Source organism: Camelina sativa, chromosome 12, assembly GCF_030686135.1.
Source record: "Camelina sativa cultivar CO46 ecotype springtype chromosome 12, ASM3068613v1".
Taxonomy (NCBI): Eukaryota; Viridiplantae; Streptophyta; class Magnoliopsida; order Brassicales; family Brassicaceae; genus Camelina; species Camelina sativa.
In genome coordinates, this window is record NC_141891.1 from 7,043,780 (window position 1) to 7,070,136 (window position 26,357).

General features: G+C 34.4%; 4 protein-coding genes across 7 annotated transcripts; 3 read left to right on the plus strand and 1 right to left on the minus strand.

Moving 5' to 3' along the window:
- Nucleotides 1–216: 216 nt before the first annotated feature.
- Nucleotides 217–3,694, minus strand: LOC104730729 (heterogeneous nuclear ribonucleoprotein 1). 3 transcript variants are annotated; one of them, XM_087478596.1, is made up of 5 exons: nt 3,184–3,694; nt 2,845–2,979; nt 2,428–2,664; nt 879–1,995; nt 217–778 (listed from the first exon to the last, which is right to left on the minus strand). In XM_087478596.1, exons 2-5 carry the CDS (start codon nt 2,854–2,856, stop codon nt 765–767), a joined length of 1,380 nt encoding a protein of 459 aa, XP_087334722.1. In that variant the 5' UTR covers nt 2,857–2,979; nt 3,184–3,694; the 3' UTR covers nt 217–764. The 3 variants fall into 3 exon arrangements, with proteins under 3 accessions (XP_087334722.1, XP_087334723.1, XP_010448232.1); XM_087478597.1 differs by having other exon boundaries at nt 2,845–2,955; nt 3,257–3,673; XM_010449930.3 differs by having other exon boundaries at nt 2,845–2,955; nt 3,184–3,655.
- Nucleotides 3,695–7,233: 3,539 nt separating this feature from the next.
- Nucleotides 7,234–11,102, plus strand: LOC104730730 (putative WRKY transcription factor 20). 2 transcript variants are annotated; one of them, XM_010449933.3, is made up of 6 exons: nt 7,234–7,781; nt 8,824–8,979; nt 9,197–9,707; nt 9,798–9,954; nt 10,039–10,194; nt 10,407–11,102. In XM_010449933.3, the coding sequence occupies exons 1-6, from the start codon at nt 7,545–7,547 to the stop codon at nt 10,879–10,881; spliced, it is 1,692 nt and encodes a 563-aa protein (XP_010448235.2). In that variant the 5' UTR covers nt 7,234–7,544; the 3' UTR covers nt 10,882–11,102. The 2 variants fall into 2 exon arrangements, with proteins under 2 accessions (XP_010448235.2, XP_010448237.2); XM_010449935.3 differs by lacking the exon at nt 7,234–7,781 and adding an exon at nt 8,412–8,535.
- A 5,998-nt stretch (nt 11,103–17,100) lies between these two features.
- Nucleotides 17,101–22,560, plus strand: LOC104730731 (DEK domain-containing chromatin-associated protein 3). Its single transcript, XM_010449936.2, has 12 exons — nt 17,101–17,281; nt 18,174–19,329; nt 19,419–19,452; nt 19,839–19,921; nt 20,103–20,162; nt 20,243–20,353; nt 20,532–20,609; nt 20,676–20,759; nt 20,931–21,423; nt 21,621–21,712; nt 21,883–21,913; nt 21,995–22,560. The coding sequence occupies exons 2-12, from the start codon at nt 18,232–18,234 to the stop codon at nt 22,192–22,194; spliced, it is 2,364 nt and encodes a 787-aa protein (XP_010448238.1). The 5' UTR covers nt 17,101–17,281; nt 18,174–18,231; the 3' UTR covers nt 22,195–22,560.
- Nucleotides 22,561–22,906: 346 nt separating this feature from the next.
- On the plus strand, nt 22,907–25,689 carry LOC104730732 (uncharacterized). The gene is made up of 5 exons (XM_010449937.3): nt 22,907–23,621; nt 24,179–24,264; nt 24,368–24,673; nt 24,900–24,983; nt 25,085–25,689. Exons 1-5 carry the CDS (start codon nt 23,241–23,243, stop codon nt 25,566–25,568), a joined length of 1,341 nt encoding a protein of 446 aa, XP_010448239.2. The 5' UTR covers nt 22,907–23,240; the 3' UTR covers nt 25,569–25,689.
- Nucleotides 25,690–26,357: the final 668 nt, after the last annotated feature.

Below are 26,357 nucleotides of genomic sequence, written 5' to 3' on the forward strand. Positions count from 1 at the left end.
GTGTGATTTGTCACTTCTTGTTCCTTTTCGTTCCATTTTGGCATTTTGTATCAAGCAATTCTCTAATCCAATGGCTTTCTTCTCTACCTTTAAAAGTCATGAATCAAATCACATTGTATATGCTTAACAAGAATAGTAGTGAAGGTTATATGGTCAGAAAAGAAAAAGGAAACCAAAGTAGAATATCAAATGCCACAAAATAATCATTTTGGAGCCTTTTGCACAAATGTTTTCTCTCTCACGCTAATAGAAAAGAAATAATAATGATAATCCAAAAGTTCCCATGAACAATTCGAATCCAAAGTTTAAAAAAAAAACTGTAAGAGAAAAAAAATTAACAATTAGAGTTACAAACAGAGCACACAACATCATTAATCTTGGAGGAAGAAGAAGAAGAGATCCCTAAAGAATACTGATCGAGAATCAACGATCTCTTTTGGTTATTGCTATGGAAGACGAAAACACTGAAAAACCAAATCTTTTTTTTATCACCACCCATGTTGTTTGTATCTTTGCAGCTACCAATCTGATCTTATCTTATGTAAGAATTTTTAGACGTAAAAACTTTTTTTTTTTTTTAATGTTTTGTGAAGAAGCTAAGGACGAAAAAAAAAAACAAAACAAAGAAACTCACTGTGATGAAGAAAGTTTGGTTTCTTTCTCTACTTGATATCGAATAAACAACTCTCTTCAAACTCTGCAACGGTAAATTTGGCTGTTCTTGATCTCTCTACAAATCTCACTTCTTTTCGTCCATTTTTTTTCTATGCTTCAATACCTGAAAACGTTAATCAGTCTTTATCACTTTTCAGAAACTTAAACGTATCAGATGAGATGCAAAACAAAGATGGGTTGTTTGATATCGATGAGGAGGATACCTCTATTTGTTTGTCTATTTCCGACATTGTAGTTTCCAGGGTAACCTTCTGAGGCATTAGCAGATGGGTCTGAGCCTACATTGTCAATACCAAAGCCATAAGAGCGAGACAAGCCGTCAAACTCATTAGAAGAAGACTGATTATGAGGCATTGACTGCTGCTGCCATGTTGAGTCGCTATAAACCGAGTTGCCTCTATACAACTCCCCTATAGAGCCATCAAAACCATTCGTGTTACCAGAAAATGACAGCCCAGAGAGTCCAGAACCCATCCCATAGCTTCTTCCATAGCCATTGGTATCGCTCGCCACAGAAGAAAGTCCCCAGTTCCCTCTGTTGTTATTACCACCACCGGATACTCCCAAGTTCCAACCTGGACCAGAAGAATCGCTTCTGTTTCCCCACAAGTCTCTGTTGCTCGGGTTGTAAGCAGAGTCACCTCTATTGTACCCAATAGGAGAGTTGTAACGGTTTGGTGAAGCACCGTTGAAGTATTGGTTGCCTTGGATCCGGCTATAGCCAAGAGTGTTTCCATCAAAGTTTGAATTCAAATTCAGTTCTTGATTCAAACCGAGACCAAAGCTAGAGAAAGCATTTCTACCGCTACCAATAGGACTAAACCGGCCAGCAGAGCCTAGATTATTGTTGTTATAACCAGGAGGGAAACTATTGAAGTAGCTATTAGCAGATGACCTGTTAGAGACCACTCCATAGTTGTTACCATAACCAAGAAGTGGGCTTCGGTTAGGAGGAGTAGAGGAGAGCTCTTTTGGCACTGCTCTTTTAACCTCTACCATTTTGCCGTTTAACTCATGGAAGGTCTTGTGGAGAACCATATCAACAGACTCTTCAGAATCAAATGTGATGAAGCCAAAGCCTCTTGGCCTCTGCGTATTATGATCATACATCACCACAACATCAGCAATTGTACCAAACTGATCAAAGTAGTTCTTGAACTCAGCCTCAGTAATGCTAGACGGTAAACCTCCAACAAAGATCTTCTTTGTCCGTGCGCCGCCACCATTACCACCATGGCTGGGTGAGATAAGGTGCATTGGACTGGCATGTCGTTTTAGCACTTGCTGATCATCCCGTGGGACAGCTTTCTTTGCCTCGACCTGCAACAAAAAGACAGAAGGATTCTTCATTCTTTTCTCATTGATCTAACACTAACATTGCCACTTCAACAAATTCACAGAAGTAATAACAGCAAAAGCAAATCAATAAGTTAATCACAAGAGAAGACTTTTAAATGAGCATGACTACACAAAGATCTAAACTTTGCAGTTTAAGATTCATCAACAGAGGACAATATCATGAGTAATGACACCAAACAGATCTCTAAGAGAGCATGAACACAGAAAGATCGAGACTTTAGAACAACCCATTGCTCAAGACTCATCAACGAAGGATAATTCACGAGTGGAGACACCATAAGATCAGAAGTCATTACATAAAGATCAAGACTTTAGAACAATCCATTGCTCATCAATGTAAAAAAAAAAACAATTTGATGAACATGAAAGCTACGGATCCAAAAGATTACTAACCGTGCGGCCATCAATGATGTGTTTCTCCATGATCACTCTCTCAGCAACAGAAGGATCTGCAAAAACGATAAAGCCAAAGCCACGAGCACGTCCAGTGGTACGGTCTCTCATGATCACAGCTTCAACCAAATCTCCATACTTGCCAAAATACTCTCGCAGCCGTTCTTCATCTGTATCCCATGAAATCCCGCCAATGAAGAGCTTTCCCAGATCCGATCCCGATTCCATCTTTTGCTCCTGCAATAACACAAAACTCGATCCATGAATCCGATCTCACAAACACGGATCAGATTTGCAAAATAAATGACGATTGCCAATTCGATACTGAAACGAATCTGCTTTTGTTACTACGATCGTGTTTTTAAGATTCAAAAGAAGAGCTTCAAGTTCAGAGATTTATGATGAATAAGTTTATACCTCCAGATTCATGTTATCGAAGTCGTGAATGGAAAAGAGACAAACTTGTTGTCTGAAACAGAGTCCAAATTGTAGTGCCCGATCAAATAGGAATTGAGTATCTCTTCAAATCTGACAACGGATCATCAAAAACATCTAATCAAACAAAAAAAAAGGATTTTGAATAAAACCCAGAAAGAGAGAGATATATATAAATCTTTCAGACAAAAGTTAAATGAAACATAAGAAACAAATCAACGGTAAGAGAAACGGCAAAAATGGGCAAAGACAGTAATATTAAAAAAAAAACGCCAGATTTGAACAGAAACCATCAAAAACTTGTGGAGATGTGAAATTCACCATTTTTGGAGAAGAAGAAACCAGATGGATGATGATGGATGATGATGATGATAAATAAAAATGTGGGAAAAACCTTTTTAAGATCTGGAAAAAGGGACAAGGACAAGAGAAACAGAGGATGTTTTGTTCATTCTATAAGACATCCACTCTCTCTCTCTCTCTCTCTCTCTCTCTCTCTTTCTCTCCTTCTCTTCTTCTTTATCAATATGATGGCCTCTCTCTTTTCTCTTTCTATATCTCTCAAAGATTATTAAAAATCTTTCCTTTTTTATTTTGTGTAATGCTTTCTTAATTTATTTACCAAATCCATTAACAAGGGGATTCCTTTTTTTTCTTGAGGCCAAAGATGGTAAAAAAAAAAAAAGAGAGAGAGAGAGAGAAGAACAACAGTCACATGTAATAATAGGGGGAAGAATTTGAGATTTGCATCTCTCTCTTTTGGTGTTATTTGAATCTTATTTTTAGGGTTGTTAGAGAGGGGGAGGCCCTTAACACAGTTTGATGGGAAGATGATAGCTCTTTTTCCATTTTTTAAATTTATATTTTTCCCACAAAATATACTGTTATTTACTTTCTAAGCAATAATTATACTTCATAATTTATTTTGCGAAAATTTTTACATTTCCTTTTGGATTTTTATTAATTTATGGAGTCTCTCTCCCAAAAAAAAAAAAAAACATATTGTATATTGGCGAATCTGAAAAGAAGAAATTAAATTAAATTCACAGAAAATTATTTTGTGTAGTCAGCATAACAATTTTTTCAAAATGCTAACATCACCATTCAGCAATATAAATTCCCCATTTATTTGAAGCCATGTATATTTTTTAAAAGTGACTAACTTTATTGTCTACTTGTGAATTCTTCTACAAAATTTAAGTTAGTAGCTGAATGTCTAATTTTATGAAAATTGTCATATAGAGCTTTATTTCCTATGATCTTTTATATATATTATTTATTTGATACTCTTAGAAATATTATACAAAAATGGATTTTACATTATGTAGAAATTATGTTATACTATAATAATATACAAAATAAAGATTTTTACATTCATATCAAACCATAAATATACATTTTGTTTTATTTAAAGGTCATGATAAGTAGATAAGAATTAACATAAGCATGTTTACCAAATCCTTATATAGCAAATTATTCCTTGCTTTGGAAACAAACTATGTTTTAACTTTAGGCATATATTTAGTTTTATCTAATTCACTTTAAAATTGAAAGATTGTTCAAAACATAATTTGTATAGTTTAAGGATTTCTTTTGGTGTCATCAACGTGTCATAATATGACTTTAAACTAATAATATGTGGTTGTGAAACTTATAGATGACAAAAGTATTACAAATTTTAAAATTTAGTATAGATATTTATTCAGTCACTATCTAAAAAAGTTGAATTAAGAAGAAATAAATAAATATATATATATACATATAATTATCAACGATCGATGGAAAAAAACAATAAACATTTATCTTTTTTTGAATAGACATATTGTTAAGGTTTCTCAGTTTTTGTAATTATTTAACGTGTGTGCGTGTAATCTTATTTTAAAAAATTACTTGTGGTTATGTTTAGTTTAACATAAATTTTTTACTTAGCGTCACATTTTAATCTTATTTTTGGTCATTTGAATCGATTTATGAGATGTTAAAAGCATTTTACAAAAGCACGAAACAACTTGACATATAAAATTAGGGAAATTATGTTCTGCTTTCGTAAGTCTTAACACTAGGCAATAAATAGTGTGGTTTATGTTGTTATTAAGTAGAAGAAGCACTGGTGGATGTATATGTATGGTCAAGAGACCAAATGAAATCAAACTAACTTAATCGTTAGAGAATTACCGAGAAAACACCACACCGATTTCCCAAAACTATCACATATATATATGGTGAATAGTCTTCTAGTATACGAACCCACAACATATATTATACGTTTTTTTCATTAACAGCATGACACATTCTACCTAATGATAAGAATAATGTAAGGAAACCCATTATCAGAATATTTTGATGTCTACGAGTTTTTTTTTCACATTTGATGTCTACGTTGACATATTTTTAATATTTGGGTACTCGATACTATCTTTTTTTATATCACAAAGATAGAATCATATGCCCTACATGAAAATAATAGTATTATTTTTGCATCAAGTTTACTCATTTTAATATTCTGTTCCATTGACATTTTATCTTTTCCTATAAGGGCAAAATTATTCTGTTATGTAGGTTTTTTTTTTTTTTGTTTGTTAAAGAGCTTTCATTAATTAAAGTTTAAAATACAAATAAATACAGGGAATCCAAATGAACCATAATAAACAACCATTTTTAAGCATACCAAGCAAAGCAACCATTTTCATCCTCTTTTGTGTGGCCATATTTTTATATGATGCCTAAAATAATTATAGTTTTCTATAAAAATGATCAGACGGAGAAGATAGGATCTATAGACAGCTGAGCCTGTCCTGTGTGGTGGAAAAGGTCTACCCCAAATGTTCTATTGTTGAGCATAATGATGTTAATGAGTATCCAAGGGTTACATTATATTCATTAATTAATAATATGTGGACGGCCAAAATATATATATATATATATATATATATATAATTAATTTGGAGCATTCGATGATCTCGTAATACTTTTGTATAAGCAGTTAACCATATGTCAAATCCTTTACTAATCTCAAAACATATAAAACCGTAGAAACATCTTTATATATAAAATGATTAAGGTGATCAAACAGAAAACTGCTAATGGAGATTTTAAGCACTTGCATTGAAGAGAATCCACTCCTAAAAAAAGGTCCTTTTAGCACTTGAGTACTACAAGATCACCCACCATTCCTCGTGAACTTAAATAATTCAAAATCCAAGTGCTGGAAAATAAATAGTACTATAGTAATAATAAATAATTCAAAAATCCAAAGTACACCACTAAACTAAAAAAAATATAGATCCTACCAAAAAAAAAAAAAACTAAAAAAATATAGAAACCGAAACCACCTTTTCTTGGTCAAATGTTTGATCAAAATTATGATGATGGTGTGGTTATGTGAAGGGGACAACACCTTTCTAAACTTTGAAAATTTCCATGCAAACCTTTTCCGTTTATAGATTATTGTATAGTTCTTTTTTTTTGAATGTACCAAACAATAAGTATATGTCGAGATTTACTTAATTTTCTTATGTTGAGAATGTAAAGATTACGAGTAATTTATTCTATAGTAAAAAAAAAAAAATCATTTCACCAAGGTACACACATTCGAATTAGTATCATTAAAATAATTATTTAAAAACGTTTGGAATAATAAATGGCTGGGGACAAAAGAGTTTCATAGGTTTTATTCAGAAACGACATTGAAATAGTACTACTGAGAGAGATACATACATAATTCTGTTTTTAGTTGTTTCTTCTTATCTTTTTAGTTTTTACCTATTTTAAAAAATTTTACAACCAAAGAAAACATGAATAATAAATGTATATATTGAAAAATTCTATAACAAGATTTGAGGTGGACCAACTTGGATCCAGAATGTCACCATTATAAATCCTAACTGTTATCCACGCAAGTAGAACACAACCACTAACCCCACAAAGTTATAATAAACCAATAGCTTCAATTTTGAATAATAAATAAAATAATAAATAAATATTTTTTTATGATTTAATTCCCATATAAGTATATGACGGAAGGCAAATTAACATACTTTATGGCCCATCATATTATTTGACTCAAGGACTTAGGCCCATTTAAACCCAACGAAAACAACGGATCAAATTAGGTTTTTTTTTCTTTTTCGGTTCAATCAATTGCAGAGGTTCTCTGACTAAATCGGTTGCTGTTGTTTGGCCTCATTCACAAGAGAAACTTGAGTGTTTGCAGAACACCAAAATACTTTTTTTTTTTTTCTTTCAAATTTTGACAAACGTCCATGAGAGTTTGTTACAAATTTAGTTAAACGGCCAATTTTAATTTTAATTGTGAATAAAGTCAATTGAATTAACTCTTTTATAAGCAAAGGTTTGTTGCTTCTTGTATTTGTTTTTGTCAACTTTAACGTTTGTTGGTTGCTTTTTACAAATTGATAAAACCAAATAAAGAAACAAAACAAAAGAAATATTAAACAAAAAGAAAAAAAAAAAAAAATTAAAACAAAGAAATTGAGGAGGAGAGAGTGGTGTGAAGTCAATTTCTTTCTTCTTTCACTGATTCCTAATAATAATCTTCACACACACACACACACACGCAGAGAGCTAAAAGCTCTCATCAATACGCCATAGCTGAGAGAGCTTCTTCCTTCCCTTTCCATTTGCTTGCCTCATTCTTCTATCTTTTGTGGAAATCCGTAGAAATGAACCCTCAGCTTAATGACACGAAGGGGTTTCATCAAGTCGATCGCTCGGTGACGGGAGATCTCGCGGCAAGACACGATTCAGCCGGCGGAGGAGGAAACGGAGGTGGAGGTGCGAGGTATAAGCTCATGTCACCAGCGAAGCTTCCGATCTCCAGGTCGACTGACATCACGGTTCCTCCTGGGTTGAGTCCCACTTCGTTTTTGGAATCTCCTGTTTTCATCTCCAATATCAAGGTACTATCACTTACTCTACTCTCTTAATCTTCCTTCTTCTATTGTGGTAAGATATCAGAGTTTTTCCAACTCATTTTGTGGTGTCGATTTGAGAAATTAGGTTTTCTGATTTCGTTTTTCTATGACCTAAATGATTTTATTTCGTGAAATTGGATTGTGCCAAGTTGCAAAAACTGAGTTTGGAATTGGATTTAGTCGAATAACGATTTTGATATTTTTGTCCCACTTGTTCGGTTTCTAGTTGTTTCAAAACTCTGATTCGGATCACTGTTCATGTTGAAGTTTAAAAGTGGAGCAAACGATTCTTTCTAGTGTTCCTTAGTGGGGAATTACTTAAATTAGGTTTGGTGTGTGTGTTTAGATGCTTTCTGCTTGCTCACAAGGAAATACATTGGACTTGAGTTTCCATTTTTGTTTCTTAATCCCTAACAAGTGATTAAAAAAAACACTATGATAAGTTTGCTTACGTTAGAGACTTCGGCTCAGATTCTGATTCTTCCTGTTACTATATATTCTTGCATTTGTGTCCGTTCAGATTGTTCTCTGGAATAAACCCTTTTCTTTATCATGTTCTATTGGTGCTGGATTGTTTATATATATCCTCCTCTTGCTCTTTGTTGTTTCTTCTTCATACTGTCGATCTTGCTTGTGTTAGTGTGCTGCTCTTTCCTTTTTTTCCTTTCTTTGTCAATTTGGGTTTGTTAGCTGTGTATGAATTCCATTTGCTTATATGAGCTATTGAATGATTTTGTTGGTGAGAAAAAAGTACTTTACTCTAATGTTCACCATTTACAGCTATAGAGTAATCTTTTTGTGGGTTTAGCTTAGCTTATGTTCATATACCAAACTGACGAATTATAGGTTATATGTTGCATCTTCTTAGTTACATCTTCTTGTCCCTTGATTGAACTAGAAATTGTTTTTTTTTGTTTGTTTTAGAAGACTGGTATTTTGATAGATCAGGTTCAGGTTTTACAAAATTCGATATGTATTATGTTCTATACATGCCATTGATAATACGCCAATTTTCTTCAACTTTCAGCCAGAACCTTCCCCCACTACTGGTTCTTTGTTCAAGCCTCGACCAGTGCACATTTCTGCTAGCTCAAGTTCTTATACCGGCAGGGCGTTCCATCAGAACACCTTTACTGAGCAGAGGTCCAGTGAATTTGAGTTCAGACCGCCTGCATCCAATATGGTATTGTCCAAAACAATCTGTTTTTTATGATTAGCCTGTATTGTAGTGTACAGAGAGTGAACAACATGTAAAACCTTTCTCCTTTGCATACATATAATAGCATGCCAAATCTTTCATTCGTTTCATAAGGAGCCTTGTATCCAAAAGCTCACAGTTCTTAATTTTCTTGTATATTGTTGGGTGATGACTTTGTCTAAACATCTCTATTGATTTCAAGGTTTATGCAGAGCTTGGCAAGCATAGAAGTGAGCCACCTGTACAATTTCAAGGCCAGGGCCATGGATCCTCACACTCACCTTCTTCGATCAGTGATGCTGCTGGTTCCTCAAGTGAGCTAAGCCGGCCAACTCCTCCTCGTCAGATGACATCAACGAGCTCAGATATTCCTGCTGGATCTGATCAAGATGAATCAATCCAGACTTCCCAAAATGACTCCAGAGGAAGCACTCCATCGATCTTGGCTGATGATGGTTATAATTGGAGAAAATATGGTCAAAAGCATGTCAAAGGGAGTGAATTTCCCCGGAGCTATTATAAATGTACACATCCTAATTGTGAAGTGAAAAAGTTATTTGAAAGATCTCATGATGGGCAGATCACTGATATTATATACAAGGGTACACATGATCATCCTAAACCTCAACCTGGTCGCCGAAACTCTGGTGGTCTTGGTATGGCTGCACAAGATGAAAGGCTAGACAAGTATCCTTCTTCAACTGGTCGAGAAGGTAACCATATCTAAAACTTGAGTCAAACTTGCACTTGCTCATTGACAATATCTATAACTTGTTCCTTCTACTCTTTATGTCTGCATACAGAGAAGGGATCTGGTGTCTACAACTTGTCTCACCCCAATGAGCAACCTGGTAACCCTGAAATACCTCCTATCACAGCAACTGACGATGGTGGAGAGGCTGCTGCGTCAAATAGGAATAAAGATGACCCAGAAGACGATGATCCATTCTCAAAACGGAGGTATTTAGAATTTAACTAAGGATTTAGGTGATTGTTTTGAATCTGTGATCTGACATGATAAAACTTTCTTGTAACTTTATGCAGGAGGATGGATACCGCAATGGAAATAACTCCCCTTGTGAAACCCATCCGGGAGCCTCGAGTTGTTGTTCAAACTCTGAGTGAGGTTGATATACTAGATGATGGTTATAGGTGGCGTAAATATGGACAGAAAGTCGTAAGGGGAAATCCAAATCCCAGGTCTGTATAACCACTAATCCCCTAACAAAATATCTCTGCACAAATCTCTTTTTAGCATACACAAGCATAAGTTGCAGTTCAAGATGGTAGCTAGCTATTTGCTTTGTGCATTGGTTCTTTTGGGAATTGAATTTGGAATGTGAAGTATTAGTGACCTCAATATGTCTGTAATGGAGATATTTTGTTTTATGATGTTCCTCGGCCTTTTGTAGGAGCTATTACAAATGCACAGCTGCTGGGTGCCCAGTGAGAAAACACGTGGAGAGGGCATCACATGATCCAAAAGCTGTAATAACAACATATGAAGGCAAACACAATCACGATGTTCCCACCTCAAAGTCTAGCAGCAATCACGACATCCAGCCTCGGTTCAGACCCGATGAAACAGACACCATCAGCCTCAATCTTGGTGTTGGAATCTCATCTGATGGACCTAACCACACTTCCAACGAGAACCAGCATCAGAATCAACAACTTGTCAACCAAACTCACCCAAATGGAGTCAATTTCAGGTTTGTTCATGCTAATCATCCCATGCCATCCTACTATGCCAGCTTAAATAGTGGCATGAATCAGTATGGCCCGAGAGAAACCAAGAACGAGACTCAAAATGGTGACATCTCGTCCTTGAACCATTCATCTTACCCATATCCGCCCAACATAGGGAGAATACAATCAGGTCCTTAAAAAAGACTATGAGATTCTTCTTAGGTTAGGAAGGGAACGGGACATTGTTCTATATAAATTCCTATTTCTCAACAGAGAGCTCAACTTGATTCAAACTATCTACTCCACCATATATATTTACTTTTGTCACCTGTATTGAGTTCCAACAATGTGTTGTAAAAATATACATTACAAGATGCAAATGTTTTTATTTTAAACAAGAAACAGCAATATTATTGCTATATGTCTTTGTCAATACTTTTGACAGAAAATTAACATAGATATAGTGAATCAATGAATCGTTGACATACGTGATACGCCTACAAGGCCACAACTATTTGCCGGTAGCTCTTGCCTAGCCATCAGCACAACAGCATGTCAACATGCATCAACTGATCCCCACATATATCATCACAAACAGATTGAAGATATGTTGACAACAAAATTGTAATTTTGAAATTATATGATTCGATTGAAGATATGTTGACAAAAACACAGTAATAAAAAAAAAAACACGATCAACGTTATGGGCAATTTCATTTTTATTTTTAAGAAAAAGACTGTAAATCACCTAAACCCTTAAATTTCTCATATTTATATTAGTTTTTATCTTATACTAATTCTCTTTAATTTTATTGATTCAGGTTGAAGAAATGTAAGATTACAGCTCTAATATTTCAAAGATAAACCTGGAGTAATTATTTGCATGGAAGTTATTCTCGGGATGGTAAGGTATGCAAACATGAATTTAAAAAGAACTATGAGGGATTAAACCCAATTAGTTTGTTTATCAATTGTATCTTCATTTATCTCAATAAAATAATCTGATCCAAATATTTCATAATTTATTTAAGATGGAAGATAGAATTGATTCGAAAAGTTAAAAAATTATTAGAAGGATAGTTTTGTAATTTGAATTTATTAACTGATGATTACTCATTGACGGTTGCAGATATTACCACCCATCCACGAAGTGCTGATATTTGAAGTGCAAAACAAAAGGATGATTCTAGAGATGAGTTTGGGAGATTGATCGCAACTGTCGAGAAGACAAGTGTAATTAGATTTAACAAATTTGTATATTTTTACAATTTACGATAAACTATCTTTCGTATTTTTTTTACATTGTTAATAATTTTACAGTTATTGTAATAACGTGTATATTGGAATTTGACTCAATCAAATTATATTTAATATACTCGGGCATGCCCAGGTGATAGACTGATAGTACTAGTATATATATAATCAATAGTACAGGTAAAATTATCAAATTATATTTTCGACATCTTAACTATATATGTGTTAGAACATTTGACCGGTTCTACATATTATATATCCAACACATAGATTTATTGCCATAGCCCATAGGTAATTGAGAATAACCAAACTACGTCATGAGGTCAGTCCTATAAGGTTATATATAAATTAAGCTGATAAGTTTAAAGATCAAATTAAGGAGAAAATAAACTTCCAGTTTTTGGGTCTTCGGTGAACTGAACTAGCTAACTTTGTCATGCATGTACATATGTAATGCTTATGGTGCATATGATCCTCTCAACCGTTAATTCGGTGAAGACACGTCTAAGCAGGTTTAATGGAGAAACTATATATAGTTACCAAATATACTACTCCAATCATTACGATTAGTATCAATAATCTGCTCCAGAGATTCTGATATTTACGATTATTACGATTAGTATATATACTTTTTTTGTTCTCCAATCATTACCACTAGTAAAAACAAAAAAACTACTTCAAAAACAAAAACATTGATGGTCTTAGTTTGAACATTACTTTTAAATTGTTATATATATATATATATATATATTTTATATAGTATTATTTTGCAGTTACTATAGTTAAATGTTGTTTTTCTATATATAATTTATCACTTAAAATTTTTTTATGTTTTATTTTATTTTTCCTTATGTTTTGTTATACTTTTGCTTTCTTTATATATATATACGTTTTGCTCACATATATAATATATATGCACTTGCAAGCAGGCACGAGCGTTGAATGGATGTTATATAAATGTAGATGAAACATTTTTGCGTTGTTTTAGCTATTTCCATGCACATAATTAAATATGTGTATATTTAGTGTTGATCATGACTTATCCCGGCAACGGTTACGTACGCTAACAACCCTACGAGTACCACATTCCGGATATTAACAACCCGCAAGACAAAGCAGACTACTTACCGTGGGGAGCGGATGACCGCCGTGACGGACAGCGTGGCTCCATGGAATGTGGTCGTTCCACAAAACCGTGTCGATCGCAACGAGTATCTAGCTGAATTAGATGTAAGTTAATATAATCGTAGTGTGTGTATATATATACATGATTGAATAATGTCATAATCCTCCACATTTAGTGAAATCGTAGTGTGTGTATTCATTAATCATAATCCTCAGTGATTGAGTGTATGTGAAATCGTAGTGTGTGTGTATTCATTAACCATTTTGAGTGAAATCGTAGTGTGTATTCATTAACCATTTTGAATGAAATTTTAGTGTGTGTATTCATGAATCATAATTAATCGTAGTGTAAGTTAAGTTCCATGATTGAGTTATCCTGATTGAATTAAGTCATAATCCTCCACATTGAGGCATATCTACTTCTCTAGATCCCCTACGGACAAAAGCTGCCTATCATATTGTCCGCGATGGTCATTAAGCTGCGTGGTCCTCAAGCAGACAAGGACAACTGTTGCCCGTTTTTCAATCATAATTTCATTATTTATAATTCTAGATTTGTCAAAAACACATAAAAGTGAGTTATAAATACTACCACTAGGTGATTAACCCGTTACCACAATTTAGAGATTTGCGCAGAAAGTAATTTGACAATTAAGTACTGTAGCATTTTGTTTGTTGCCATCATTAAGAAGTAGCATTTCTAGTTACATAAAATTTTATGTAGATATCTAATTTATTAGATGTAAATTGTCATTCATTTGTTTCATATCTAGAGTCATACTTTTGTTAGAGATAAAGTACCACATTCCTTTAAATCATTAATTATGGCTAAGGAAAACAATTTTTTTTTTTATTAAACCAACGATCATTTTATCACGGAAAATTGAATCAAATTCTCGTATATAATAATGAGCAATTCTTATAAATACCACTAAAATAGTTACAAATCACCATACTTAAATCAATCTATTTTAAATCATTTACCTAATTTAGCATTCGTTAAATCAAACATACATGAGAGAATTTCAAAAATAATTTTTTTGACGTATTCATTAATTTTTCATAAGAAAAAAGTAATACCGTTCAACAAAAAAGGTTTGTCTTAATCATTGGTCAATCTATCAATTTTGTTTCCAAATTAAAAAAAAGTAAGAAAATTTAATAATTTAAAATCGTTATCCCAATTACTACGTGTCAATGTTTTATCGACTATTTATCGTACTTATTTTTATCCACATTATAATTGTTTACCCAATTTAGAATTCTTTAAATCAAACATACTTAAAGATGCGAACATTTCAAAAATATTCAATATGCGTATTCACTAATTTATCTCAAGAAAAAGTAACACTATTCAACAAAAGTGAATCACAAACTATGGACAAGGAAATTAACATGGAAAAGAATGAGAAAGTTTCAATAAAACACTAAATGGGGGTTATTGGTTTGAGATTTGGATAGAGTTTTAAAGATTTTAAATGTTATGTAGAATTTGTTGTTATTAGATCAAGATTTTGTTAAACTCTCTTAAAGTTTAGTGTTATTAGTTTGTGATTTGTAAAATCATTTAAAATCTTAACAAATTTGGGTTGTTGGATTCAGACTTTTATAAAGTCATTAAAAGTTTTGTGTTATTCAATTAAAACAAAAGAATCTAGAATTGTTAATGAGTTCAATTATTATGTTATTGGTTCATGATTTTAGACACTTTCTTTACAAAATAAAGTCATGGAAAATATCACAAAAATACAGGGATTGTTTGGAAGACTTTACAAGATTTTAGAAAATTAATCAACAAAACTCTATAGTAATCTTTAATAATCTTTCACTTATTCACTTTTAATGATTTTGAAAAACTCTTCAAAAATCTTCATAAATCAGAATCCAATACCACCCCCTAAGAAAAAATCTTCATAAATCAGAATCCAATACCACCCCCTAAGAAGAGAAGCAGATATAAATAAAAATAAAAATCTAACCATAATATTTTAACAAAAATTAAATATTCAAACAAGGAATACAACATGTAAACATATATATAGGATAAACCTTTACGCCATACTGAAAAATGTAGGATTCATTATTTTCCAAATAAAATTTTAATACAAAACTATTTTTAATTAAAACTAATATTTTTATGTTACACAGAGGAATTACACAATGTTAATTCAATTACAAACAGTATTTCTTTAACTACATAATTTCATTTTGGCAACTTAATTGATCGTTACTTGATATTCATCATTTAAAAAAAAATCCCCAAACTTAATTACTTACACAATATTTTCATGTTCTTATTTTGAAACATTAATAATACCATTTACTCTTAATTAATATTTTTATATATTATTTGAATTCATGATAATATTAAAAATTTTCTCTTTTTTATTATTTATTTTATTGTATCAAAGCTCATTCTATTACCATTTACTTTTTTGATTCTATTGTTTTATCCAAACTTAATGTAAAAATATATAGGCCGTATTCTTTTATCCAGTCACTGCGACAGTGTTGAGTAACTGAAAATCAATCTCTCTCCTTTATAATTATTTTCCTGTAATATCTCTGATAGTAAATCTAGCGACTCCATTGAAATATTTTATTAAAGAAATCAGCAACACAGAAATTGCTAAAAAAATCAGCGACAAATTAAATGGTCTTTAAAGCTTTGGCGACTGTTTCGTAACAACACCAGTGACCGTTATATGTGAAAGTGGTGTGGAAATCATGTTATTTTTTGAATCGTCAAATGAATCGCCGCGATTGGAAAAAGAATAGAGCCATAATCCACTGGCTGCACTATACTCAAATACGAATTTAACATATTGTAATCCGTTATGGGTTGCACGTATTCGTGAATATTTCCCGCGCTGTAGCGCGGATCCGATCCTAGTTAGATGTAAATTGTCATTCATTTGTTTCATATCTAGAGTCATACTTTTGTTAGAGACAAAGTACCACATTCCTTTAAATCATTAATTATGGCTAAGGAAAACAATTTTTTTTTTTATTAAACCAACGATCATTTTATCACGGAAAATTGAATCAAATTCTCGTATATAATAATGGGCAATTCTTATAAATACCACTAAAATAGTTACAAATCACCATACTTAAATCAATCTATTTTAAATCATTTACCTAATTTAGCATTCGTTAAATCAAACATACATGAGAGAATTTCAAAAATATTTTTTTTGACGTATTCATTAAATTTTTCATAAGAAAAAAGTAATACCGTTCAACAAAAAAGGTTTGTCTTAATCATTGTTCAATCTATCAACTTTGTTTCCAAATTAAAAAAGTAAGAAAATTTAATAATTTAAAATCGTTATCCCAATTACTACGTGTCAATGTTTTATCAGCTATTTATCGTACTTATTTTTATCCACATTATAATTGTTTACCCAATTTAGAATTCTTTAAATCAAACATACTTAAAGATGAGAACATTTCAAAAATATTCATTATGCGTATTCACTAATTTATCTCAAGAAAAAGTAACACTATTCAACAAAAATGTTTTATTTTAACCTTTTGGTCAATCATATCAACTTCGTTTACATATTAGATGAAAGTAAAAAAATTCAGTAATTTAAAACCATTATCCCAATTATTACATATTTTATGATAATTTTATTTATTAAACCATTATATCATAGAAAAATTAACCAATTCATCCATTTGTTATTTTAAAATTAAAATTAGTAATTTAGTTAAAAAGTAAAAAAAACATTGTAATCTATTTTTTTTGGGCCTAGAAAACTCCTATTTGAAATCCTAAGATGCATTTTATATTTGGTAAAATATCTTCTTTTTTTTTAACATTATTTGGTAAAATATCCTTAGATATGTATAAATAATTTTTTTTTGGCAAAAAATCTTCACACATATAAACTCTCAAGGAAGGTTTTAGGCAGTTTGACCAAAAAAAAGGAAGGTCTTGGCTCGGTACCTGGTTCGGACCCGGACCAAAAGCTCTAGTACTAGTGTCAAACATAAAATCTGGACCGTTGAGGAGGTCTCATAGATTGAACCACGGTGATTCATCTCAAATCTGACGTGGCATTTAATTGTATTTAAAAAGAGCCTTTGAGTCTGAATCCCCTTTGTAACATTTTATCTCTCTCATAGAAAAGAAAAAAACAAAAAGCTAAAAAAAAATTTTCTTCTGTTTCCCAAACTCAGTGCCAAGGCGAGGAGGCTTTGTGATACTGAGGTGAGATTCCAAAGTCTTCTGCTTTAGGATCCCTGTTCATCAACTCTTACTGAGATCTTTGTGAGCTTTTCTATGTGTTTATTATAGCCTTGGTGTTGAATTCGCATGTTCTTTTTGTTGTTTGGTGATGTTGTTCTTTGTGTTTTGTTTAGTTTGCGATGAGAAGTTAGGGTTTCTCCTGCGCTTCGTTTGTCTGCCAATTTCGATGTTATGAGAATTTGTTGTCTTTTTACTGTCTGTTGCTATTAAGTTGTCGGAAAAATGCATGATTTTGACGCTGATTGACTTAAAAAAAAAATTTCGAGAGATTCAAGTGATGAAGATGGGTTTGTGTTTTGTCTGAATCTGTGTGGTGTAAAGCTTAGGAGGGTTCTCATAGTTAAAGCCTGTTTTTTTTATTGGTTTCATTTATTCATCTGGATCTTTGCTTCTTCAGAATGTAATTGAATTGAAGTGAGGATAAATCATGAACCTTTGAGATTTGAGATTTGGTTTCTTTAATGACTTGCTAGATTTTCAAACTCTTTATATAATCTGGAATTCTCCAATCAAAATTTGCATTTAGTTCTTCAATTGTCAGATCTAAAGTGGGAATAAGAGATAAATATGGATCACGAATGAGATCTTGATTAAATTTCTCTTATTATTGACCAGCCAACTTCTGGATTTTGTTTTCGTGGAATTAGGGTTTTGTTGTTGCATATATTTCAATTTGTAATTAAAATTTGTACGTTATTGTGAAGTCAATGCGTTTTTATGAGATTTGAATTCCTTTTTTGCTACTCCTTGAGTCTGGATTTGATTCTGCAGATGTTGAGTTTGTTTATAGCGAACAATTAATTTCTGCTTGTTGCAAATATATAATCCTCTGAACTTATTTTTTCATGCACAGCCTTAGATTACAAGAAGAAGTGTTTTTGGTGGAAGGATCGACTGAACTGTTTTTGCAAATGGGGGAAGAAACAAAGGCAACCGTTGAACCAACAGCAAACAAGACGTGTTCTCTTGAGAAGCCAACAGAGGCTATGGCTGGGAAAAAGGAGGAGGTGAATGCTGGAGGTAAGCAGACACAAGAACTTACCAAAGATGAGGGTATCTCTGAACCAAAGAAAATGGAGATAGATGCTGAGATGAAGAAAGATGATGAAAAAGCTGAGACAGAAGGTAAAGAGTCAGAGGTTAAGAGCAATGGAGACAATGCTGTGACTGAAAAAGTGGACGAAGGTGTTAAGGTCACAAAAGATGAGGGACAAGAAGAGGCTACCAACATGGACGAAGATGCAGATGGAAAGAAGGAGCAAACTGATGATGGTGTTTCAGTGGAAGATACTGTAATGAAGGATGTGGAATCTAAAGACGATACCAATGCCAAAGATGATGAAAAGCAAGACGTCAAAGAGACGGGTGGTACTGAAGCAGACCACAAGAAAGCTGGGAAAGAATCAGAGGAGGTCATAAAACATGAAGGTGAAAAGTCAAATGGAACGAAAGATGAGAATACAGAAGACATCAAAGAGGAAGAGAAGCTGGCAGATGAAGACAAAGCGACAGATACTGTTGAAAAAGTGGATAATGTGGATGAAAAGAAAGAAGTGGAGAATGTTGAGGAGCAGAAGGAGGAGGAGTTGGTTGAAGAAGGAAAAGAGAAGGAAGAAGATAAAAAAGAGGAAGTTGAGGCTGAAAAGGCTGAGGTGGATGAGGCAAAGGTTGAAGATGAAAAAGAAGGGAGTGAGGATGAGAACGACAATGAAAAAGTGGAGAGCAAACATGCAGAGGAAGATGAGAAAGAGGAGAGAAATGATGATAAGGAAGATGAAAAAGCAGAGAGTGGTGATGATGAAAAAGAAGAGAGCAAGGCTTCTAAAAAGCGGGGGAAAGGAAAGAGTTCTGCTGAAAAGGTTCGTGAGAAGACAAAAAATAAGGAAGAAAAAAAGGAAGTGGAGCCTATAACTCCTTTCTCCAATCGCCCTGTGCGTGAGCGGAAATCTGTTGAAAGGCTTGTTGCATTGATTGATAGAGACTCTTCAAAAGAATTCTTTATTGAAAAGGTTTGCCAATACTTTCCTCAGTTGTGTAGAACTTCATTGCTAGATATCTTTTTGATATTACTGAGTTGAGTATCTTTTGGATATTACAGGGGCGAGGTGCATATCTCAAAGATATTCCCAATGGTATGTTCATGTTCTAATTAACCTTTTACTGAATTTTCTGTTAGCTTTCCGAGTTTCAGTTTGAGCCCTAATTATTTCCTAATGTTTGGCATGGCCTAAACCTTCATTTATTGCTGGAAATTTAAGTGCTGGGTACTACCATTTGTGAAATTGCGTTTAAATAGTCTGTGTTGATTGATCTATATACTATTCTGTTCTGGTTATGTGAATTTTCATCCAAATGTTTCTCTTGGCATTTAGCAATTACAGCTGGGTAGAAGCAAGACTTTTTTTGGAAACCAAAATCTAATAATCATGACCAACATATAAGATACCTTTATTGTTCCATTTTTCATCTATTTTGCAGTTGAAATTAAATAGATAACTTAAATATTGTTTCTCTGTAGTTGCTAACAAGATAGCGAGGAAGAAGGCTGATGAAACTTTGAAGGTGCTGCACGGAATTCTATTTGGTGGGAGGAGAGGCAAGGTGAGCGTCTCTGTGGACCCTTTCACATTCTGTTGCTTTAATAGTTATAGTTCTGAAATTTTTAGTTATGGGCATACTCTTGTAGTTTTAACCAGTGGTTTCGACTCGGGTGTTGCAGCTTTTATCTTAGCAGCTAGTCTGCTAATTATGTTTGTATGTCTTACTCTTGTTGCTTTAACAGGCTGCTCAGATCAGGACTAACATATTGGGGTTCTCTGGTTTCGTTTGGCATGGAAATGAGGTGTGTAACGTCACACTTAAAGATTGTTTTACGTATGCCTTTGCTTCGTATAAAATTGTGGGAGTCTTTGTTATTTGCAGAAGAAGGCAAAAGAGAAAGTACAAGAAAAGCTTGAAAAATGCATCAAAGAAAAACTGTGGGAGTTTTGTGATGTGTTGGACATACATGTTACCAAGACTACAACAAAGAAGGTCATTATGGTTATTAATTTCTAAGTTGTTCTTGAGATTCATTTTTCTTCCTGTGTAAATAGATGACATCATTTGAGCTGCTTGATCAGCCATTTCTGGTTGCACGAAGTTTAAGCTAATTCATTTCCCCCATTTTATAAAATACGGCTACTTATTGTTGCATGTGTTTTCAACACAGGAAGCTATCACAAAACTGTTTGACTTTTTGGAGAAACCTCATGCGACAAGCGACATATCTGTTTCTGATAAAGAGAAGGTAATTTGGTGTTATGAACATTGTTTGTTTTATTTGTTATTGGAATCTTACATTCTCTTGAAACAGTCAAGTAAGGGGGCAAAGCGCAAGAGAACTCCCAAACAAAGTTCACCTGCAGCTGGGAGTTCATCCTCCAAACGATCAGCAAAGGTATCAATGCGTAGCTTAGAACTCGTGACTCATTTGATTCATTATTCGTGTTATTTCTCTGAAGAGATTGTGTTCCTCAATGTTAGCTTATGTGCAACAGTCCATCATAGGTCCATGCCTCTTGCCAATTAATTACTTAAATCCGATTATATTATCTGCTCTTCCTTGCAGAGCCGAAGAAAGTCTGTAGAGGCAACAAAGGGTGACAAAAAGAGTGCAGCTCATTCTGATGAGGAATCTGAAGAGGAGAAAGAGGAAGAAGAAAAAGAAAAACAGGAGAAGGCAGAAGAAGAGAATAAAGAGGACGACAATGAAAATGGCATTCCTGATAAATCTGAGGATGAGGCGCCTCAGCCTTCTGAAAGCGAGGAGAAAGATGAATCTGAGGAGCATTCTGAAGAAGAAACTACAAAGAAGAAACGTGGCTCTAGATTGTCAGCTGGGAAGAAAGAATCAGCAGGGAGAGCCAGAAACAAGAAAGTGGCAGTCGCGGCAAAATCCAGCCCACCAGAGAAAGTTACACAGAAGCGATCATCAGCAAAGCGAAAGAAGACTGATGATGACAGTGATACAAGTGCAAAGCTGTCCTCTAAGAGGAAGAAGTCTGAAAAACTTACCAAGGCCTCCCCGGCTCCTTCAAAGTCTGCATCAAAAGAGAAGCCAGGTTTGGTCATTATCTTGTTCTTTATCTTCCAATTAGATGCTCGCTTAGGTAAAATAAAGCACATGTTGAGTGTAGGGTTTGTCCGATGCATTGGAGAATCTTATTCCTTGACGAGTTCATTTGCAGAAGCTACCCAATATTGCAGCCACGAATGTTTTCTGATACTATGTTTATCTGTGTTTATGTCTATGCAAAAGCAAAAAGAGCTGGAAAAGGGAAAGAAAAGCCTTCTGATAAAGTGCTGAAAAATGCAATCGTAGAGATCTTGAAAAGAGTGGACTTTACTACGGTGAGTAATTTTCAACCTTTAATATCCGATACACTTAACTACTTGGATTTTGGTGGAATAAAACAAAATCGGATTCTGCTGATTTGAAGTTTGTTGTGCAATATCTATCAAACTGTGAATCATCTTGTTTACCTAGATAACTTAACAAGAGCATTGTTGTTCTTATGCAGGCTACGTTCACGGACATCCTCAAAGAACTTGGTATGAACAAGTCGTTTATTTCTTCAGTGATTTTCTGGTTATTTATGTAAAGTAAAACACATTGTTTCGCCCATCTTTCAGCTAAGGAGTTCAAAGAAGATCTCACCCCAAGAAAGTCATCTATAAAGATGATTATCCAAGAGGAGCTCGCCAAATTAGCAGACGAGGATGAGGAAGAGGAGGAAGATGAGGAAGATGAGGAGGAGGAGGAGAAGAAAGAAGAAGATGCAGATAAGGAGAAAGCAGGAGGGTCTGGTGGTGGTGAGGAGGTGAAAGCCTAAACTCCTTGCTGATCATATCGCACATATTGAGTCTCTTTCTACATCTCTCGCTTTCTCTCACAGATACTGTTTGCCTAATGCCTAGTAGTCATCTGGCAAATGTGTAAGTTAAATCTGTTGATGTAATATTTTGTTGTTGGAGTCCAAAACTTTTACTTTCGTTAGAGACAAGAGGAAGAAGCTGCATAGCCAAAGGATAGGTTGCTTGTATGTCTATAGCTATAGCATTTAACATAAAAGCCTCCTTGGATTGTCGTTGATTTGTGAGGCTACTCTTTTAAAGATATTGTTAAAGCTTTTCTTTAGTTTCTTTCTTCTGGTTTATAGGAGGCCAATGGTAATAAATGAATAATATATTTATCTTGATATCCCTTTCGATTAGTATATATTTGAATATTGCAGAAGGATCTTATGCTGATCATGTTAACCTTGGTCTCTATCTCTTAACATATCTGCAAATCTACCCAGAATAAGTCATTATTACTCCTTCTTATATTTTGCAGATATGTTAGGGAAATACAATCTAAGAAATGCAAGAGTAATATTTGATATAGAAGATAATTTGTTATTACAGAACCAAAATCTAAAGACAAGAATCTGTGCTCTTCTTTTACATTCCCTTTTTGGACCACACAAAAAAATACGTTACAAAAGGATGTAAATGCTATTGTTACATTCTAAATAGATTGTCGTGCAAGTGCAACACTTGTCCACGCTTAACCAGTTATTTACTAACTACACAACAAAAAAGCTAAACAATCTAAGCACAAATGTAAGAACTCCTCTTCTACCTTAAACGGTTTGATTCGAAAAGTAGTGTTTGAACGAACAAAGAGAAAAGTACCGGTCCGATTGCAAAATAGAATATCGGTTAAGAACTAAACCGGAGTTAGAGTAACGGAATATACTTTGAGAGACACCTCTCAGTGGAAAGGCACTGAAACTTTCACTTCTTCTTCTTCTTCTTCTTCTCTCTCCCTTGCATAGTTTTCTCAGTTTCGATCTATAAAAGTTTCCAACTTCGGTCGTGTCGTAGTTTTTTTAAAATGGGAAGTGGAAGAGATAGAGACGACCCTTTATCATTTACCAGCAATCATCCATCAACGGCGTCGTCTCCGGTCACTGTATCTGACTATCTCGACACCTTTCTCGGCGAACCCACTTCTCGCTCCGGTAGTTTTCAGAGCGATAGCTTACTCGGTGGAGGCGGTGGAGAGAGCATCAACGACGCTGATTTCGGATTCGCTCGTCCTGATTTCCGATCGGAGCAACTCGCTGGGACTGTACAGTTTTACGAGAGGCATGTCTTCTTGTGCTACAAAAAGCCATCTGTTTGGCCCGCTAGGATCGAGGCTGCTGAGTTCGATCGATTGCCTAGGTTACTCTCTGCCGCTGTATCTGCTAGAAAGGGTAGTATGAAGAAAGAGGTGAGGTTTCCTAATCTGCTTTATTTTCTAATTCCATCTTCATCGGATTGATTCAGCTTGTTTGCTGTTGTTGACTTGAATCAAGTTTATTGCTTGATTCTTAATTTCTCATGGATTTAGGTCTGATTGATTAAGTTTGATCCATGGCTTTATGATTAAGTTTGAACTCTCCCTAATGGGCAAAAAGCACTAGCTCTATGTTGTTTTGGCTTTACTTAAAGTATGTGTTTGGGTCAAATAAGGTAAAAGTGTCTATTTCTAGCAAGATTCTATAGATAACAACATAATAACTTGTTTGCTGAATTCAAGATGGGATCATTAAGAGCACGCAGCTACGTTTTTTTTGGAGCTGTAATGTGCAGTTACTGGTTTTACTCTTACTTCATGTGTTAGTTATGTCAGTTTTGAATTTAAGTGGAGATGGTGTCTCTAATGGATGTTAATTGCTTGTTTATCATTGGATAGTTTTATGATTAGGCCTTACAGTCTAGCATCTTATGATCTTTTAAGCGTCTGTGGCTCACGTTTTTTTTCCTTTTTGGTCCATTGCTATGTAGACTCGACTCACAATATGTGAGGGACATGATGGAACAGAGACATCCAATGGTGATGTACTTATCTTTCCTGATATGATAAGATACAGGTAAGGGTTCAAGTCCTGCTGTGCTAGTTGGAGATTTCTTTGCTCTCGTTTTTTCAACAGTCTGGACTTGTTTTTGACAGTTTCAATTAAAACTAAAATGCAGAAGGTTGACTCATTTTGATGTGGAAACGTTTGTGGAAGAGGTGCTTGTGAAGGATGGTGAATGGTTGCCTGGAAATCCTGAATTGCTAAAAGGCTCATATGTCTTTGTATGTTCCCATGGATCCCGAGACCGGCGATGTGGGGTTTGTGGGCCGTCGCTGGTTAGTAGATTCAGAGAAGAACTTGAGTTTCATGGTCTTCAAGGTAAAGTGTCTGTTAGCCCATGTTCTCACATTGGTGGTCACAAATACGCTGGGAATGTTATCATCTACAGATCAAACATCAACAGGGAAGTCACAGGACACTGGTGCGTAACGAAATACATATTTATTGATTGGTTTGATGCGACATACTTCTTTCTTTCATGTGGTTTTATAATAATTTTTCAAAAGGAGATCAAGACTGCATTTGAGTTTTCTTTTAGTATGTATCTTAAAAGTTAAGATGTGGATCATAAATGGAAATTCTCTGCAATGTCCAAATCAATCAACACCCTGATTTTGACTTGATGATAGAATCATTCTTGTGTCTAGGTATGGGTATGTGACGCCAGAAGATGTACCTATTCTTTTGGAGCAGCACATGAACAAAGGCGAGATTGTAGACCGGCTATGGAGGTAAGTACAGAGTTTCTTGGCCTGCTGGCTTTCTCGCAGTTTCCATATAACTTGGTGATTGGTAGAGACAGTAACACATTACCGTTGTCTGATTTTTTTAGGGGTGAGATGGGTCTATCAGAAGAAGATCAGAAGAAAACACAAGAAGGGCGGTTTCAGCTAAATGGTGCAGTCCATACGATACAGAGAAATGAAGAAGTGTCTCAGGAATCATCAAGTCACAGCGCCGATGTTTCGTGTTGCCAGTCGCGAGCTGCAGAACCTAACGGTTGTTGTCAGCAAAATGGGAACAGCTCTTCATGTTGCCAAGACGACACAAGTTTGATGTTGTTGTCTCTGGAACAAACATCAGAAGATAATCAACTTGAAAGTGGAAACAAGAATGAGAAGCTTACACCGGGAAGAAAAGTTGCAGAAAAGACATTCTTTAGAATTAATAGTGAGAAAGGATCTTCAACACGTAAGGTTTGTGGAATACCAACATGGCTAGAGAGCTGGGAGCGAGAAGATACATATGCAGCCCTTGCTGTTGTCTGCGCTGCTGCTTCTGTGGCTGTTGCTTATACTTGCTACAAACAGTTGTAATGAAGAAATATGTTAGCCCTAAGATGATTATGTTCTTGTTTCAGCTTTTCAGACTACATTTCCCCTTGAAAGGACGATCCATGTTAAAACTGTTTGATAATATGTAACTTATGTGCTCCTATCCTACTTGTCATGATTCTAAATCAGAACAGCTACCCGCAGTCTGAGTTTAGATTTATGAAAGAAACGGTTAGGGACTTTCAGCTTCTTTGGTCTCAAGAGTGATTCAGAAGTTTCCAAGAATGGCATTGCCAAAGAATTAAATAATTCATCACATTTTCAAAATACTAAAACGGATTGATTTGCAGATTCCAAAAGTCCACCACACCAATCAACCGCATTGTAGTGCCCTTCACCTTCATGTGTGCCAAGAGATGACACTGAACGAGCGCTTGTAGCCTTGTAGGCTCTGTAATGAGCTCAGCCGAAGAGAACTAATATCTTGTAATTGTTTATTTAACGTTTAAATTGTAAGTTTTGTATTTGACAATTTTCCTAAATAATTCCCAACAGAAAGAAGAAGCTAAAAAAAACATGCCTAATCAATCGGCCCATTGGTTCTCTGGTTTCATTTGGGATGGAAATTGGGTGTAACATCACATAAAGATCGTTTATCTTATGGACTTTTTCATATATAGTTGTGGGAGTCTGTTATTTGCAGAAGAAAATGTTGGGGGGTTTTGTGAAAATGCATCAAAGAAAAACTGTTGGGGTTTTGTGATGTGGCTTTGGGACATCCAACAAAGAAGGTTATTATGGTTAGCTTTAAAACTTCATTCCCTCTTCGGG